Source organism: Pseudophryne corroboree, chromosome 4 (genome assembly GCF_028390025.1).
Source record: "Pseudophryne corroboree isolate aPseCor3 chromosome 4, aPseCor3.hap2, whole genome shotgun sequence".
Lineage (NCBI taxonomy): Eukaryota > Metazoa > Chordata > Amphibia > Anura > Myobatrachidae > Pseudophryne > Pseudophryne corroboree.
In genome coordinates, this window is record NC_086447.1 from 615,953,144 (window position 1) to 615,969,236 (window position 16,093).

The window sequence follows — 16,093 nt, forward strand, 5'->3', positions numbered from 1 at the left end:
AATGTGACTGAAGGAACTGCAACACCACATTAAGATCCCATGGTGCTACTGGAGGCACAAATGGAGGTTGGACGTGCAACACGCCTTTCACGAAAGTCTGAACTTCTGGAAGGGAGGCCAATTGTTTCTGAAAAAAAAACGATAAGGCTGAAATCTGTACCTTAATCGAGCCCAATTTTTGGCCCGCATCCACACCTGCTTGTAGAAAATGGAGAAAACGTCCTAACTGAAATTCTTCCGTAGGAGCCCCCTTGGATTCACACCAACAAACATATTTTCTCCAAATACGGTGGTAATGTTTAGACGTTACCCCTTTCCTGGCCTGAATAAGTGTGGGAATGACTTCACTGGGAATACCCTTACGGGCTAGGATTTTGCGCTCAACCACCATGCCGTCAAACGCAGCCGCGGTAAGTCCTGATACACGCACGGCCCCTGTTGTAACAGGTCCTCGCGCAGAGGAAGAGACCACGGATCTCCTATGAGTAATTCCTGAAGCTCTGGATACCAGGCCCTCCTTGGCCAGTCTGGGACAATGAGGATCGCCCGGATCTTTGTTCTTCTTATGATCTTTGGAACTTTTGGAATGAGAGGAAGTGGAGGGAATACATACACCGACTGAAACACCCACGGTGTCACCAGTGCATTCTCCTCTTGTGACTGCCCCCCAGCCTCGGAGGCTTGCATCCGTGGTCACTAGGATCCAGTCCTGTATCCCGAACCTGCGCCCCTCTAGGAGGTGAGAGCTGTGCAGCCACCACAGAAGTGAAACCCTGGTCTTGGAAGACAGGATTATCCTCTGGTGCATGTGTAGATGGGACCCGGACCACTTGTTCAACAGGTCCCACTGGAACACTCTAGCATGGAACCTGCCAAACTGAATGGCCTCGTAGGCCGCAACCATCTTCCCCAGCAACCGAATGCATTGATGGATTGACACTCTTGCTGGTTTCAGAATTTATTTGACCAGACTCTGAAGTTCCAGAGCCTTTTCCACAGGAAGAAAGACTCTCTGTAGTTCTGTGTCCAATATCATTCCCAAAAATGACAACCGCGTCGTCGGAATCAACCGTGATTTTGGAAAGTTTAGGAGCCAACCATGTTGTTGAAGAACTGTCATGGAGAGTGCAACGTTTTGGACCAACTGGTCCCTGGATCTCGCCTTTATTAGGAGATCGTCCAAGTATGGGATAATTGTGACTCCTTGCTTGCGAAGGAAAACCATCATCTCCGCCATCACTTTGGTGAAAATCCTCGGAGCCGTGGATAGACCAAACGGCAACGTTTGAAATTGATAATGACAATTCTGAATTGCAAATCTCAGGTAAGCCTGATGCGGAGGATAAATGGGAACATGTAAGTAGGCATCTTTTATGTCCACCGACACCATAAAATCCCCTTCCTCCAGACTGGAGATCACTGCTCGGAGAGACTCCATCTTGAATTTAAATCTCCTTAGGTAGAAATTCAGGTATTTCAGGGTTAGGATTGGTCCGACCGAGCCGTCCGGCTTCGGGAACACAAACAGGCTCGAATAAAAACCTTCTGCCTGTTGTGACTGGGGAAACTTGACGATAACTTGATTTTGACACAATTTTCGTATTGCGTCGCAAACTACCTCCCTGTAGGGAAGAGAAGCTGGTAAGGCCGATTTGAAAAAACGGCGAGGGAGGACGTTTTGAAACTCCAGCTTGTACACTTGGGATACTATTTGTAAAATCCAAGGGTCTAGGTTCGAATGAACCCAAAACTGACTGAAGAGTTTGAGACGGGCCCCCACCGGTGCGGACTCCAGCATAGGAGCCCCAACGTCATGCGGTGGAATTGGCAGAAGCCTGGGAGGACTTCTGCTCCTGGGAGCCTGGATCAGGATCCTTAAGGGCCGCTGTGTCAGGTGACGGGAGAGCCACCTTTTTAGACAAACGAGACAAGGCCTTGTCCACAGTGGGGGGTGACTCCCACTTTTCCCTATCCGTCGAGGGGAAACGGATAAGCTGCCATAATTCTTTTGGGAATCTGAAACTTTCTGTCAGGACCTTCCCAAACTTTTTTAAATAGCGTGTTCAGTTCATGAGAGGGAAGAAACGTTATCTCAGGTTTCCTTTCTTTATACATACAGAACCTTTTATCAGGGATAGCTGGGTCCTCAGTGATATGTAACACATCTTTAACCGCCACAATCATGTACTGAATGCTTTTTGCCAATTTTGGGTCTAACCCGGAATCGCTATAGTCGACACTGGAATCAGTGTCCGTGTCAGCCAACTGGGCCAACGTACGTTTTTGTGACCCTGAGGGGACCGGACTTTGGAATAACATATCTTCCACAGATTTCTTCCATGCCTGTGTCTGCGACTCTGACTTATCTAGCCTCTTACTAATAAGAGCCACATTAGCATTCAAGGCGTTCAACACAATTACCCAATCAGGTGTCTACGGTGCCGACAGGGTCACCCCCGCAGCCATCTGTGTCCCTAATACAGCCTCCTCCTGGGAAGAGCCTTCAGCCTCAGACATGTCAACACTCGTGCACCAAACACCCACAGAAACACCGGGCATATAGGGGACAGACCCACAGTAAAGTCTGTCAGAGAGACACAGAGGTAGTTTGCCAGCTCATAACCCAGCGCCTAATCACCGGTTCTGAAACACTAAAGAATGTCCCAGACCTGCAGCACTTATATTAAATATATATATTGCACCAATATTTCTGTGCCCCCCCTCCGTTTTGCACCCTGATACTTACTCAGAAGTGTGAGGAAGGACCAGCGTCTCTGCAGCCTGTGTAGAGGAAAATGGCGCTGAGCTGTGAGGAACGAAGCCCCGCCCCCTTAATGGCGCGCTTCAGTCCCACTTTTTCTAACTATATATTTATACTGGTGGGGGTTAGGACAGTGCCTAGGCAGTTATGTCCCCTCTTGCCAGTTTATTTTGAGGCTTTTCTGCTGCCCAGGGCACCCCCCCTGCGCCCTACACCCTGTAGTGCTGCTGTGTGTGTGGGAGCATGGCGCACAGTGTGCGGTACCTCAGAATGCCGTCACTGAAGTCTTCTTGATCTTTTTCTACTCACCTGTCTTCTGATTTCTGGCTCTGTAAGGGGGGTGACGGCCGGCTCTGGGAGCGAGCATCTAGGCGTACCTAGCGATCAAACCCTCAGGAGCTAATGGTGTCCTGTAACCAGAAGCAGAGCCTTTGAACTCACTGGAAGTAGGTCATACTTCTCTCCCCTTAGTCCCACGAAGCAGGGAGACTGTTGCCAGCAGTTCTCCCTGAAAATAAAAAACCTAACATAAGTCTTTTTCAGAGAAACTCAGTAGAGCTCCCTGTAGTGCATCCAGTCTGCCTGGACACAAGTCTAAAACTGGAGTCTGGAGGAGGGGCATAGAGGGAGGAGCCAGCTCACACCCTTTCAAAGTCTTAAAGTGCCCATGTCTCCTGTGGATCCAGTCTATACCCCATGGTTCTAATGGTGTCCCCAGCATCCTCTAGGACATATGAGAAATTCTGCTGAATTTAAAAACTAGTATTCTGGACACTTCATTTGCCGTGCCGCTAGTAGTTGTGCCCTGTGTAGCTGTCCCTCTCTCTTTTCCCATGTCTAATACTGTCTCTCTACCTCTATCCCCCTTTATTCCATCTCTCTCTCTCCCCATCTCTCTCCACCTCTTCCTTCCCATCTCTTTCTCCCTATTGTTCCCCACCTTCCCCTTATTTTGTTTTTACTTTGTATTATTGGCTGAGTGACACTGTGGCTGTAACACTTGCTATCATATCTCACGTAAGGACTGTATAATGTCATCCTACTGTATACAGCATTGTCAAGAACTTCAACTCTCAGAATCCCAATGCAGTGTCAAGCTGGGATGTGGGATATAAAAGATGAATTGCAGTGGACTGAGCATGTAAGGTGGACATCTTAACCCACCTGCCTCCCATATTCCCAGCATCATACATGACCTGTCGCCATATTTTATATGCAGCATGTCTATTATTGGTGGCAGCGGGAGTTTTGTGAGAGAGGTCAGGGTGTGTCACCATCCGACTCTCACTGTGCATGTCACAATCAGACATTATTTAGAATTATATTGTTTAGAATTATTTAGAACCTATTGTTTAAACAGCATATAAAATACTAGAATAAAAATGCAGCTGTCAATATACCTTCTCATCCCGAAAGTTAAGGAACTGCTGGAAAACATCACTCTCTGATACAACAGGATGGCGACACATTCGAGACATCCAACCCTGTAATCTCTCCATACGCATCTTTATAAACTCTTCTTCAAAACGGCCTTTAATACAAGAGGAAAAAAATTAGAAGCAACCCATACATTCTATAATTTATATTTACAATGCATACATTGCAAACTATTGTATTCTACTACATTATGCTGGGGGATTAGCATCAGATGTAATAAAACGGTGTGATTATCTTCACATTGTTCTAACATTTCGGTAACACTAACATATTCCACAGACTTTACAAATGGAAACAAACACAGTAATAAAACAAGACTGGGTCTTAAAAAAAATAGACAGAGGTAACAGGCATTGCCTGCAAGTTTCCAATCTGCAGGAAATGCAAGGAATGTGTCCGATACTGAAGATTAAATACAAATGCAGTCCTCAAGGCACCCCAATGGTTCAAGTTTTAAATATATCCATGCTTGGCCAAAGATGACTTACTTATTACCTCAGTCAATTTGATTGAACTATCTGTGCTGAGCCATGGATAGCTTTAAAACTAGGACCGTTGGGTGCCTAGAGGACTGCGTCTGCAAAGTTCTGGTACTGTATTTTGGTCCAGCCTGCGAGTTGCAGCAAGTGCCTTGATTTCGGATATTTAGCAGCCTTATTTAAAGCTGCAATTTAGATTTGCAGCTGCAATTTTTTTTAAGGCAAAACAAAAATGTGGGAAGATACATTTTAAGTACAATAAGAAAAACCATTACACAATTTGTAACTGACCACAGTTATTTTAGGTGTTATACACATGTCACATATCAATTAATCAGCTCAGTCTCCTGGTGCTTCCTAGTTGCATCATATTGAGACTAATGCTGGGTACACACTGGCCGATATCATGAGCCCGACGGCCGATGCGTTCACCAGATACTGTATGTCTATGAACAATGTTGTATCGGCTGTGCAGCAGACTGCCAGTACACACAGCCTGATGGCCCGATATATCTGCAGATATATCGGGCCATCTGGCTGTGTGTATTATCGGTACGCTGACCGCCCCTACACTTGCTGCGGGGGCAGGACAGTCGAGAGCCTGGCTGGGCCCAGGTACTTTTCAGGGGGCGTGGTCTAATCACACAAGGCGTGGCCATGCATCCTTAGAAAAAAATATTTAAAAAAATGGTATTTTAACTCCCACCATGGCCACACACTAGCCCAGCACATACTGCTGAGGAGAAAAGCTGCAGCTGCAAGTTAGGGGGAAGGAAGCCAGGGGCCCCACTGGAACCTCACCAGGCCCCTATATTAGACCTGGGCCTTGGGAATTTGTACCCTCTCCCCCCTCTCTCGGCACCACTGTGCGGGGGAGGGTGGGAGGGCCGATGTCACAATTGAGCTGGACAAGAAATTCAAATGCTTGCCAAGCTGGTGATCCTGACCAATACGTTGAGCGGCCGATTGGTAAGTTTGTACACCAACCTTGATCGGCCACTCGCATGGCGTGACGTCTGATCTGCTGATGTGTTGATGAGATGTGTACCCACCTTAAGATGTATTTTTTTGGTAAAAAAAGATACAAAAAAGTCGAACAGTGCTAGCAGAGTCACACAGGACCTGGCATGCCAAAAGTGTTTAGCTTACTTCAAAGAAGTAAGAGTCATAATTAAAACAATGTATTTTTAGAAAAAGCTCACTTAGTTTACTGTAAATCTGAATCATCTCATTCAGTCAGTAGAAGTAAATATGCAGCATTACTAATAGGGTAGTCATTATATGCATACAGTTACACAATCATATCCATGTCATTGTTAGTCATATCTACAGATCTTTAATCTTAATAAATCTGGAAGTTCAGAGCCCTTAGAAAATATTGTCTGAAATCAATAGCACTGGCAGATGTATGGCACAACTAACACTGCAATCTGAATATGACATTACTATATATGACATTATACGATTTATTATGAATCAGACTATATACAACAACTTTACACAGTATAATATAATCATCTGTATTGTGGCTCATTCAAACTAGTATTTTTCATACGTTTTCACCAGTTTTTGAAAAACTCTAAAGCTAATTTTGCTATGCCATTCCCTTTAAATTCAGATTAAATAAATGGAAAACACATTACTGGGCATAACATCACATAGAATGCTTTATATTGGTAAGGTAATGCAGCCATGTGATTAGTGTTTCAGAAATCATGGCCAGGTACGGTAAGACTGTGCACTTTCCAACTCCATATACCAGGGCCGTAACTAGGTGTGTGCCAATGGTGCCTTGCCCACAGCGCATATGCACTGTAGGCGCACCATCTGGCAACACCACCCGCACGGCCGCTCAATGGAAATGAATCTGCCTGGAGGCACCCCCCACACTGCAGCACCACACTAGTGATGAAACTAGAAATAAACTACAGCTCCCAGCAGCTGGACTCTCCTGGCAGCAAGGGCTGCTGGATGCTGTAGTTTATTTCCAGTTTCATCACTCAGTGCGGCGTGTGATGCTGGCCCCGCGCTGTTACTCTTGCCAGCCCGACAGGAAAGGAGACACAGAGAGACAGCCCTCGCTGGTGTGAGCTGAGCTGTCAGGGGGCAGAGCCAAGCTCGGGCAGAACTGGAAGAGACAGAAGGTCCACTCCGGAGGAGTAGAGGTGAAAGGAAGTGTGTAAGTCTATCACTCTCTTCCTCAAATCCTCTGTATAACTCTCTCCTTCATCTCTATCTCTGTACAACAGCCCAAGAAAAGAAATTAAAAGAAATTCTTAATCCTAGTGATCAACACATAAACAAGGAAAGTCAATCAAATAAAAAAACAAATAAACACGGATTAATAGTCAATAATGTAAAATGTATGCTTGTAAATGCAAGAAGACTATCTGGAAAAATGGGGGAATTGGAACTAATAGCAATGAGCGAGCAATACAACATCATAGCTATCACTGCAACATGGTGGGATGATTCCCACGATTGGGCAGTAAATTTGGAGGGCTACACTCTATTCAGGAAAGACAGGGAATATAAAAAGGGAGGCGGAGTTTGTCTTTATGTCAAGCATGGTCTTACACCATACCTAAGGGAAATTAATTGCGAGGCTGGAGGTGATAAGATTGAGTCGATATGGGTGGAAATAATACTTGGGGGTAAATATCCTAAGAAACTCCTAATAGGAACATGCTATAAACCGCCAGATATAACTATGGCTGCAACTCCACCAGCAAACTGAAAAGGCAGCAAAAATGGGGGAAGAGCTAATTATAGGGGACTTTAATTATCCTAACATTAATTGGCTATTGGAGGCAGGTGGAACAGCAAGGGGTAGGGTGTTTTTAAACGTACTTAAAGATAACTATTTGTCCCAACTGATTGAGAAACCAACTAGAAACAACACCATACTAGATCTGGTGATAACAAATAATGTAGAGACAATAACTAACATTGATGTAAGGGAGCCCTTGGCAAATGGAGATCACAGTATATTCGTAATATGTCACCAAAAACAGCATTATAAGGGTATGACTAAAACTTTTAATTTTAGCAAAGCTAATTTTACCTTGCTCAGACAATCAATAAAGGGCATAGATTGGGACCAAATGTTTAATGGTAAGAGTACTACAGAAATGTGGGTCACCTTTAAAACGTTGCTGTGCAAATTTATGCATAAATACATTCCAATGGGCAGCAAAAGTAAGAGAAGCAGGTTCAAACCTATGTGGCTAAATAAGAAGGTAAAGGAATTGATGGACAAAAAAGGGGAGCATTTAAGGCATTTAAAGTCTGGAGACCTTCCGCTACTACAAAGAGTGTAATAAACTATGCAAAAAGGAAATTAGAGCAGCTAAAATAGAAAATAAAAAACTAATTGCAAAGGAAGTTAAATCTAACCCCAATAAATTTTTTAAGTATATCAATGGTAAAAAAGGATAAAAAAAAGACAGTATAGGACCCCTAAAAAATGAACTGGGTGAATTGTTAAATAGTGACAACAATAAAGGATGTAGTCAAAGAATAAAATTAAGATCAATAAATCACTGGGGCAGGATGGGCTGCACCCGAAGGTTCTCAAGGAGCTAAGCTCAGAGATAGCTAGGCCATTATATTTAATCTTTAAAGCTTCCATCATGACAGGCGAGGTTCCAAGGGACTGGCAAATTGCAGATGTGGTGCCACTTTTTAAAAAGGGAATTAAATCTAATCCCGGGAATTACAGACCAGTAACTCCAACATATATAGTGGGGAAAATAATGGAAGGAGTGTTAAAGGATAGCATTCAGGAGTATTTGGGATGCCTTAACATAAATAGTGCGAACCAGCATGGGTTTGTGAAAAATAGGTAATGTCAAACTAACTTAACTTCTATGAAGAAGTAAGTGCAAATTTAGACAACGGAAATGCTGTGGATATGGTCTTCTTAGATTTTGCAAAAGCCTTCGACACGAGGTTGTGTCTTAAATTAAGAGAGTTGGGGGTTGGTGACAGCATTTGTACTTGGGTCAAAAATTGGTTGGAAAATAGAGAACAGCGAGTGGTAGTCAATGGAACATGTTCGAGTTGGACTAAAGTATTAAGTGGTGTACATCAGGGGTCTGTACTAAACCTACTGCTGTTTAATATATTTATAAATGATATAGGAAATGGTATTGATAGTAAAGTATGAATTTTTGCAGATGATAGTAAACTGTGTAGGATAATTAGATCAGATCAGGACATTGACTCTCTTCAGGACGATTTAACTAAACTGGGGGGTTGGTAACAAAGTGGAATATGAGGTTCAATATAGAGAAATATAAAGTTATGCATTTCGGGATCAAAAACAAACAGGCAAACTATACATTGAGTGGGGTAATTCTTGGAAAATCATTATTGGAGAAAGATATGGGGGTGATCATTGACAATAGACTTAGCAGCAGCCCGCAATGTCGAGATACTGTAGTAAAGGCCAATAGGGTATTAGCATGCATAAAACGGGGAATAGAGACCAGGGATGAAAGTGTAATTCTGCCACTGCATAAATCATTGGTACGGCGGCATCTAGAATGCTGTGTACAATTTTGGGCTCTGCACTATAAAAAAAAAAAAAGACATAGTTGAACTAGAAAGGGTTCAGAAAAGAGCTACAAAATTAGTTAAGGGCCTAGAGTCATTGGATGTTGGATTCAATCAAGGCATTTAAGAAAGGTTTAGACAAATTTTTAGCGGAAAAATAGGATTTTAGTACCTACCGGTAAATCCTTTTCTCCTAGTCCGTAGAGGATGCTGGGGACTCCAAAAGGACCATGGGGTATAGACGGGATCCGCAGGAGCTTGGGCACACTGAAAAGACTTAAACTAGGTGTGAACTGGCTCCTCCCTCTATGCCCCTCCTCCAGACCTCAGTTATAGGAACTGTGCCCAGGAGAGACGGACATTTCGAGGAAAGGATTTTTGTGTAAACTAAGGGCTACAAACATACCAGCCCACACCACAAACATACCGTACAACCGGAGTAACAGTAAACCAGATAACAGTATGAATTAACAACAGCAACAAGCTGAAAACCAGAAATACACAACCCGTGTATAAACCAAGTTAATCAACAAGAATACACTGCAAGTAACAGTCCGCACTGGGATGGGCGCCCAGCATCCTCTAGGGACTAGGAGAAAAGGATTTACCGGTAAGTACCAAAATCCTATTTTCTCTTACGTCCTAGAGGATGCTGGGGACTCCAAAAGGACCATGGGGTTTATACCAAAGCTCCTGACCGGGCGGGAGAGTGCGGACGACTCTGCAGCACCGACTGAGCAAACGCAAGGTCCTCCTCAGCCAGGGTATCAAACTTATAGAACTTAGCAAAAGTGTTTGAACCCGACCAGGTGGCCGCTCGGCAAAGCTGTAAAGCCGAGACGCCCCGGGCAGCCGCCAAAGACGAGCCCACTTTTCTGGTAGAATGGGCTTTTACTGACTTCGGCACCGGTAGTCCGGCCGAAGAATGAGCCTGCTGAATCGTACTACAAATCCAGCGTGCAATAGTCTGTTTTGAAGCAGGATGACCAATCTTGTTAGCAGCATACAGGACAAACAGCGCCTCCGTTTTCCTGGCAACAGCCATACGGGCGACGTAGATCTTCAAAGCTCTCACCACATCCAGAGACTTTGGAACCGCCACAGCATCCGTAGCCACCGGCACCACAATAGGTTGGTTAATGTGAAACGAAGACACCACCTTCGGCAAAAATTGTTGACGAGTCCTCAATTCTGCCCTATCCGAATGAAAAATCAAGTACGGGCTCTTATGAGATAAGGCCGCCAACTCTGACACTCACCTGGCAGACGCCAGCGCCAACAGCATGACTACCTTCCAAGTGGGAAATTTCAACTCAACCTTTACGCAAAGGTTCAAACCAGGAAGACATGAGAAACTGTAAGACCACGTCAAGATCCCATGGAGCCACAGGAGGCACAAACGGAGGATTGATATGCAATACTCCTTTCACAAACGTCTGAACCTCTGGGAGGACAGCTAACTCCTTTTGAAAGAAAATAGACAATGCCGAAATCTGCACTTTGATGGAGCCCAATTTCAGGCCAGCATCTACACCTGCCTGCAAAAAGTGGAGAAAACGACCCAAATGAAAATCTCCCGCAGGAGCCATTTTAGTCTCACACCAGGAAACATACTTCCTCCAAATACGGTGATAATGTTTCGCCGTAACCTCCTTCCTAGCCTTAATGAGAGTAGGAATGACCTCCCCAGGAATACCCTTACGAGCTAAGATCTGGCGCTCAACTTCCATGCCGTCAAACGCAGCCGCGGTAAGTCTGGAAACACGCATGGAGCCTGCAACAACAGGTCCTCTCTTAGAGGAAGCGGCCACAAGTAATTCCTGAAGATCCGTGTACCAGGCCCTTCCTGGCCAATCTGGAACGACGAGAATCGCCTGAACCCTTGCTCGACGAATGATCCCCAGTACCTTTGGAATGAGAAGAAGTGGAGGGAACACATACACCGACTTGAACACCCACGGAGACACCAGGGCGTCCACCGCACTGGCTTGGGGGTCCCTTGACCTGGAACAATACCTCGGGAGCTTCTTGTTGAGACGAGACGCCATCATGTCGATCAACGGAATTCCCCAACGCTTCGTCACCTCCGCAAATACCTCTTGGTGAAGAGCCCACTCTCCCGGATGGAGATCGTGTCTGCTGAGGAAATCCGCTTCCCAGTTGTCCACACCCGGTAGGAAGACTGCTGACAGGGCGCTCACGTGTTGTTCCGCCCAGCGAAGGATTCTTGTGGCCTCCGCCATTGCTGCCCTGCTCCTTGTACCACCTTGACGGTTTATATGTGCCACCGCTGTGATGTTGTCTGACTGTACCAGGACAGATCGACCCTGAAGAAGGCTTCTTGCTTGTAGCAGGCCGTTGTAAACGGCTTTTAACTCGAGAACATTTATGTGGAGACACGCTTCCTGGAGCGACCATCTCCCCTGGAAGTTTTTTCCTTGGGTGACTGCACCCCAGCCCCGGAGACTTGCATCTGTTGTCAGAAGTACCCAGTCCAGGATACCGAACCGGCGACCATCTAGGAGGCGAGAACGTTGTAGCCACCACAGGAGAGAAATTCTGGCTCTGGGAGATAGACTTATCTTCCGGTGCATGTGCAGGTGAGACCCGGACCATTTGCTCAGCAAGTCCCACTAAAACACCCGGGCATGAAACCTGCCAAACGGAATGGCTTCGTACGCCGCAACCATCTTCCCCAGAACCCGAGTACAGTGATGGATGGACACACTCTTTGGCCTCAGAAGTTCCCTGACCATAGACTGCAGTTCTAGATCTTTTTCTTCTGGAAGAAATACTCTCCGTAACTCCGTGTCCAGAATCATGCCCAGAAAAGACAGCCGAGTGGTCAACTGAGATTTCGGCAAATTTAGCACCCAACCGTGCTGTCGCAGCACCGACAGCACCAAATTTACACTCCTCAGCAACCGTTCCTTGGACCTCGCCTTTATCAGGAGATCGTCCAAGTAAGGGATAATTGTAACCCCTTGCTTGCGAAGGAGAACCATCATTTCTGCCATAACCTTGGTGAAAATCCTCGGGGCCGTGGAAAGCCCAAACGGCAACGTCTGAAATTGGTAATGAGAATCCTGTATCGCAAACCTGAGGAAGGCCTGATGTGAAGGAAATATCGGGACATGTAAGTAGGCATCCTTTATGTCGACTGACGTCATAAAATCCCCCCCTTCTAGGCTGGAAATCACCGCTCGAAGAGATTCCATCTTGAACTTGAAAACTTTCAAGTATGGATTGAGGGATTTTAGATTCAGAATCGGTCTGACCGAACCGTCCGGTTTCGGTACAACAAATAGGCTTGAGTAGAACCCCTCCCCCCATTGTGACGGGGGAACGGGAACAATGACCCTCTGTTGACACAATTTTTGTATCACTGCCAGCACCAGCTCCCTGTCCGGAAGAGACACTGGTAAGGCCGAAATGAAAAATCGGTGAGGGGGTACAACAATCTCTAGGACCCAAGGATCCAGGTCTGTTTGAATCCAGACCTGACTGAAGACTTGTAGACGGCCCCCCACCGGTCCGGACTCCCCCAGGGAAGCCCCAGCGTCATGCGGTGGACTTGGTAGAGGCAGGTGAGGACTTTTGGTCCTGGGCGCCGGACACGGCAGGCGACTTCCTTCCCCTTCCTTTACCCTTAGAAGCGAGGAAGGACGAACCTTTTCCACATCTGTATTTATTGGGACGAAAGGACTGCATTTGCTGATGTGGTGCCTTTTTGTGTTGTGTGGGAACATAGGGAAGAAAAGAGGACTTACCCGCCGTCGCGGTAGAGACTAGGTCCGCCAAGCCGTCCCCAAACAAGACATTACCTTTGAAGGGTAAAGCTTCCATAGCTCTCTTGGAGTCGGCATCAGCATTCCATTGATGGATCCACAACGCCCTCCTTGCCGATATTGACATGGCATTGGCTCTTGATCCCAAGAGACAAACATCCCTTGCTGCATCCTTCAGGTAATCTGCAGCGTCCCTGATATAACCAAGAGTCAAAAGAACATTATCTTTATCAAGGGTATCCATATCATTAGCTAAATTCTCAGCCCATTTAGCAATGGCACTACTCACTCATACCGACGCCACCGCAGGTCTGAGCAATGCACCCGAATTAGCGAAAATGGACTTCAGAGACGTCTCCAGCTTGTGATCCGCCGGATCCTTGAGAGCTGCTGTGTCAGGAGACGGAAGCGCCACCTTCTTAGACAAACAAGATAGAGCTTTGTCAACAAAGGGGAAAGGATACGCCATGTAAATCCTCTTGGGAATCTGCCACCTCTTATCCGGCGACTCCCAAGCTTTTTCACAAAGAGTATTCATTTCATGAGAGGGGTGAAACTTCACCTCAGGTTTTTTCACTTTGAACAAGCAAATCCTTGTTTCCTGCACCGCCGGTTCATCAGAAATGTGTAAAACATCTTTTATAGCCACAATCATGTATTGAATACTCTTCACTAAACGTGGATGCAAAGCAGCCTCAGTGAAATCGACCTCGGAATCAGAGTCCGTGTCGGTATCAGTATCTACCACTTGAGTAAATGGTCGCTTTTGCGATCCCGATGGGGTCTGCACCTGAGACAAAGCCTCCTCTATGGACTTTTTCCACACCTGCGTCTGTGACTCAGACTTATCCAACCTCTTAGATAAAGAAGCTACATTAGTATTGATTGTACTTAGCAATGTGAGTAAATCAGGTGTCGGCTGCGCCGACAGGCCCAAATCTAGACCCGCATCCGCTCCCCCAGCAACCTCCTCCGGTGAATAACATTCAGCCTCAGACATGCCGACACGTATAATCGACACACAGACACACACACAGAATGTCTCAGCTAGGGGACAGGCCCACAATGAAGCCCAGAGAGAGGACACAGAGGGATTATGCCAGCTCACACCCCAGCGCCCCAATATCCCTTCAAGGGATATATTTGACCAGCGCTGCTTATACTATAATAAAAAAATGCACCACAACTGCGCCCCCCCCCCTTTGATTAGCTCCCTTGAGAGGAGCCGTGGAGGTCCCGGGCCAGCGTCTCCTTCAGCCGCGTGTGGAGGATAAAAATGGCGCTGTGAGCCGCGCGTCTAAGCTCCGCCCCTTCCCGGCGCGCTTCAGCCCGCCAGATTTGAAAATTTGAAAATGCCGGCGGGGGTCTGCAAAACGGTGCCGAGGCACCGAAAAGGCTTCTGCCGGCTCCCGGACCCCAGTAACATGCTGCCCAGGGCGCCCCCTTCCAGCGCCCTGCACCCTGTGAGTGCTCGTCAGTGATAGTGTGTGGGAGCATGGAGCGCTGCGCTGTACCTGGTTACTGAAAGCTTCTGTCGTCCTGAAGTCTTCTGATCTTCTCATACTCACCCGACTTCTTTCTTCTGGCTTCAGTGAGGGGGGTGACGGCGTGGCTCCGGGAAAAAGCAGCTAGGCGCACCAAGTGATCGAACCCTCTGGAGCTAATGGTGTCCAGTAGCCGAGAAGCAGAGCCCTTAAACTAAGAAGAAGTAGGTCTGCTTCTCTCCCCTCACTCCCTCGCTGCAGGGAGCCTGTAGCCAGCAGGTCTCCCTGAAAATAAAAAACCTAACAAAAGTATTTTCCAGAGAAACTCAGGAGAGCTCCCCTAGTGAGTGTCCAGTCAGTCCTGGGCACAAAGTCTAACTGAGGTCTGGAGGAGGGGCATAGAGGGAGGAGCCAGTTCACACCCAGTTTATGTCTTTTCAGTGTGCCCAAGCTCCTGCGGATCCCCTCTATACCCCATGGTCCTTTTGGAGTCCCCAGCATCCTCTAGGACGTAAGAGAAATAGCATTGCAGGTTATAAGTAAATTGGAGATAATACAGCATATAGCACTATAGGTTGAACTCAATGCACAATTGTCTTTTTTTCAACCTCAACAAACATATGTAACTAAAGGCCCGTACACACTGGTCGATATATCGGCCGTTCTCCTGAACGGCCGATATATCGCTGGTCCGTCGGCCAGTGTGTACGGCCGATACGTCTGTGAACTCCGTCGTTCACAGACGTATCACGTCGGCCCCGCAGCACAGCCGACGGCCAATATATCTACCGATATATTGGCGCGTCGCTGTGTGTGTACGGCCGACCGCCCGTACACATGCTGCGGCGGCCGGCGGTGATTGACAGCTGAACTGGCCCAGTTCATGACGTCAGTCCCCGACGGATCGGGCAGTGTGTATGCTGAACACACTGCTCGATACGTCCATAGATATATCTGCAGATCAATTGATCTGCAGATATATCTATTAGTGTGTACCCACCTTAAAGGGGGGTACTCACGGGAGAGATGCGTGCTGAGTGATCTTAACACAGACCGCTCAGCACACATCTCTCACCCCGCTCAGCACAGCGCGATGTGCTGAGCGAGGGGGAAAGTCGACGGGGGGCCGCTCACTTCACACAACGGTGAAGTGAGCGACCCGCTAGATTGAGCCGGCATGCAGACTCAATCTAGCACCGGCGATAGCGATGCGCGGGGCCGTGCATCGCTATCGCTGGGGGGCATACACACGGCAGATCCGTGCGTAAAATCTAAGCAATCTAGCAAGATTGCTTAGATTTTAAGCACGGATCTCTCCGTGTGTACCCCCCTTAACATTCTCCCCTCTCTCTTATCTGTCTTATCTCTCCTTCTGAATAACATTCTCCCCTACCTTATCTCTCTCCTGTATAACTCTCCCCTACCTTATCTCTCTCCTGCATAACTCTCCCCTACCTTATCTCTCCCCCTGTATAACACTCTCCCCTACATTATCTCTCCCCCTGTATAACACTCTCCCCTACCTTATCTCTCTCCTGTATAACACTCTCCCCCTACCTTATCTCTCTCCTGTATAACACTCTCCCC

General features: G+C 46.8%; 1 protein-coding gene across 3 annotated transcripts in view; it reads right to left on the reverse strand.

Moving 5' to 3' along the window:
• Positions 1-16,093, reverse strand: part of SNX9 (sorting nexin 9) — a 453,672-nt gene that overhangs the window by 96,208 nt on the left and 341,371 nt on the right. For all 3 annotated transcript variants that reach the window (XM_063917657.1, XM_063917656.1, XM_063917658.1), the window contains exon 10: positions 4,162-4,292. In XM_063917657.1, the coding sequence (XP_063773727.1) occupies positions 4,162-4,292 (131 nt within the window). The remainder of the gene's footprint in view (positions 1-4,161; positions 4,293-16,093) is intronic.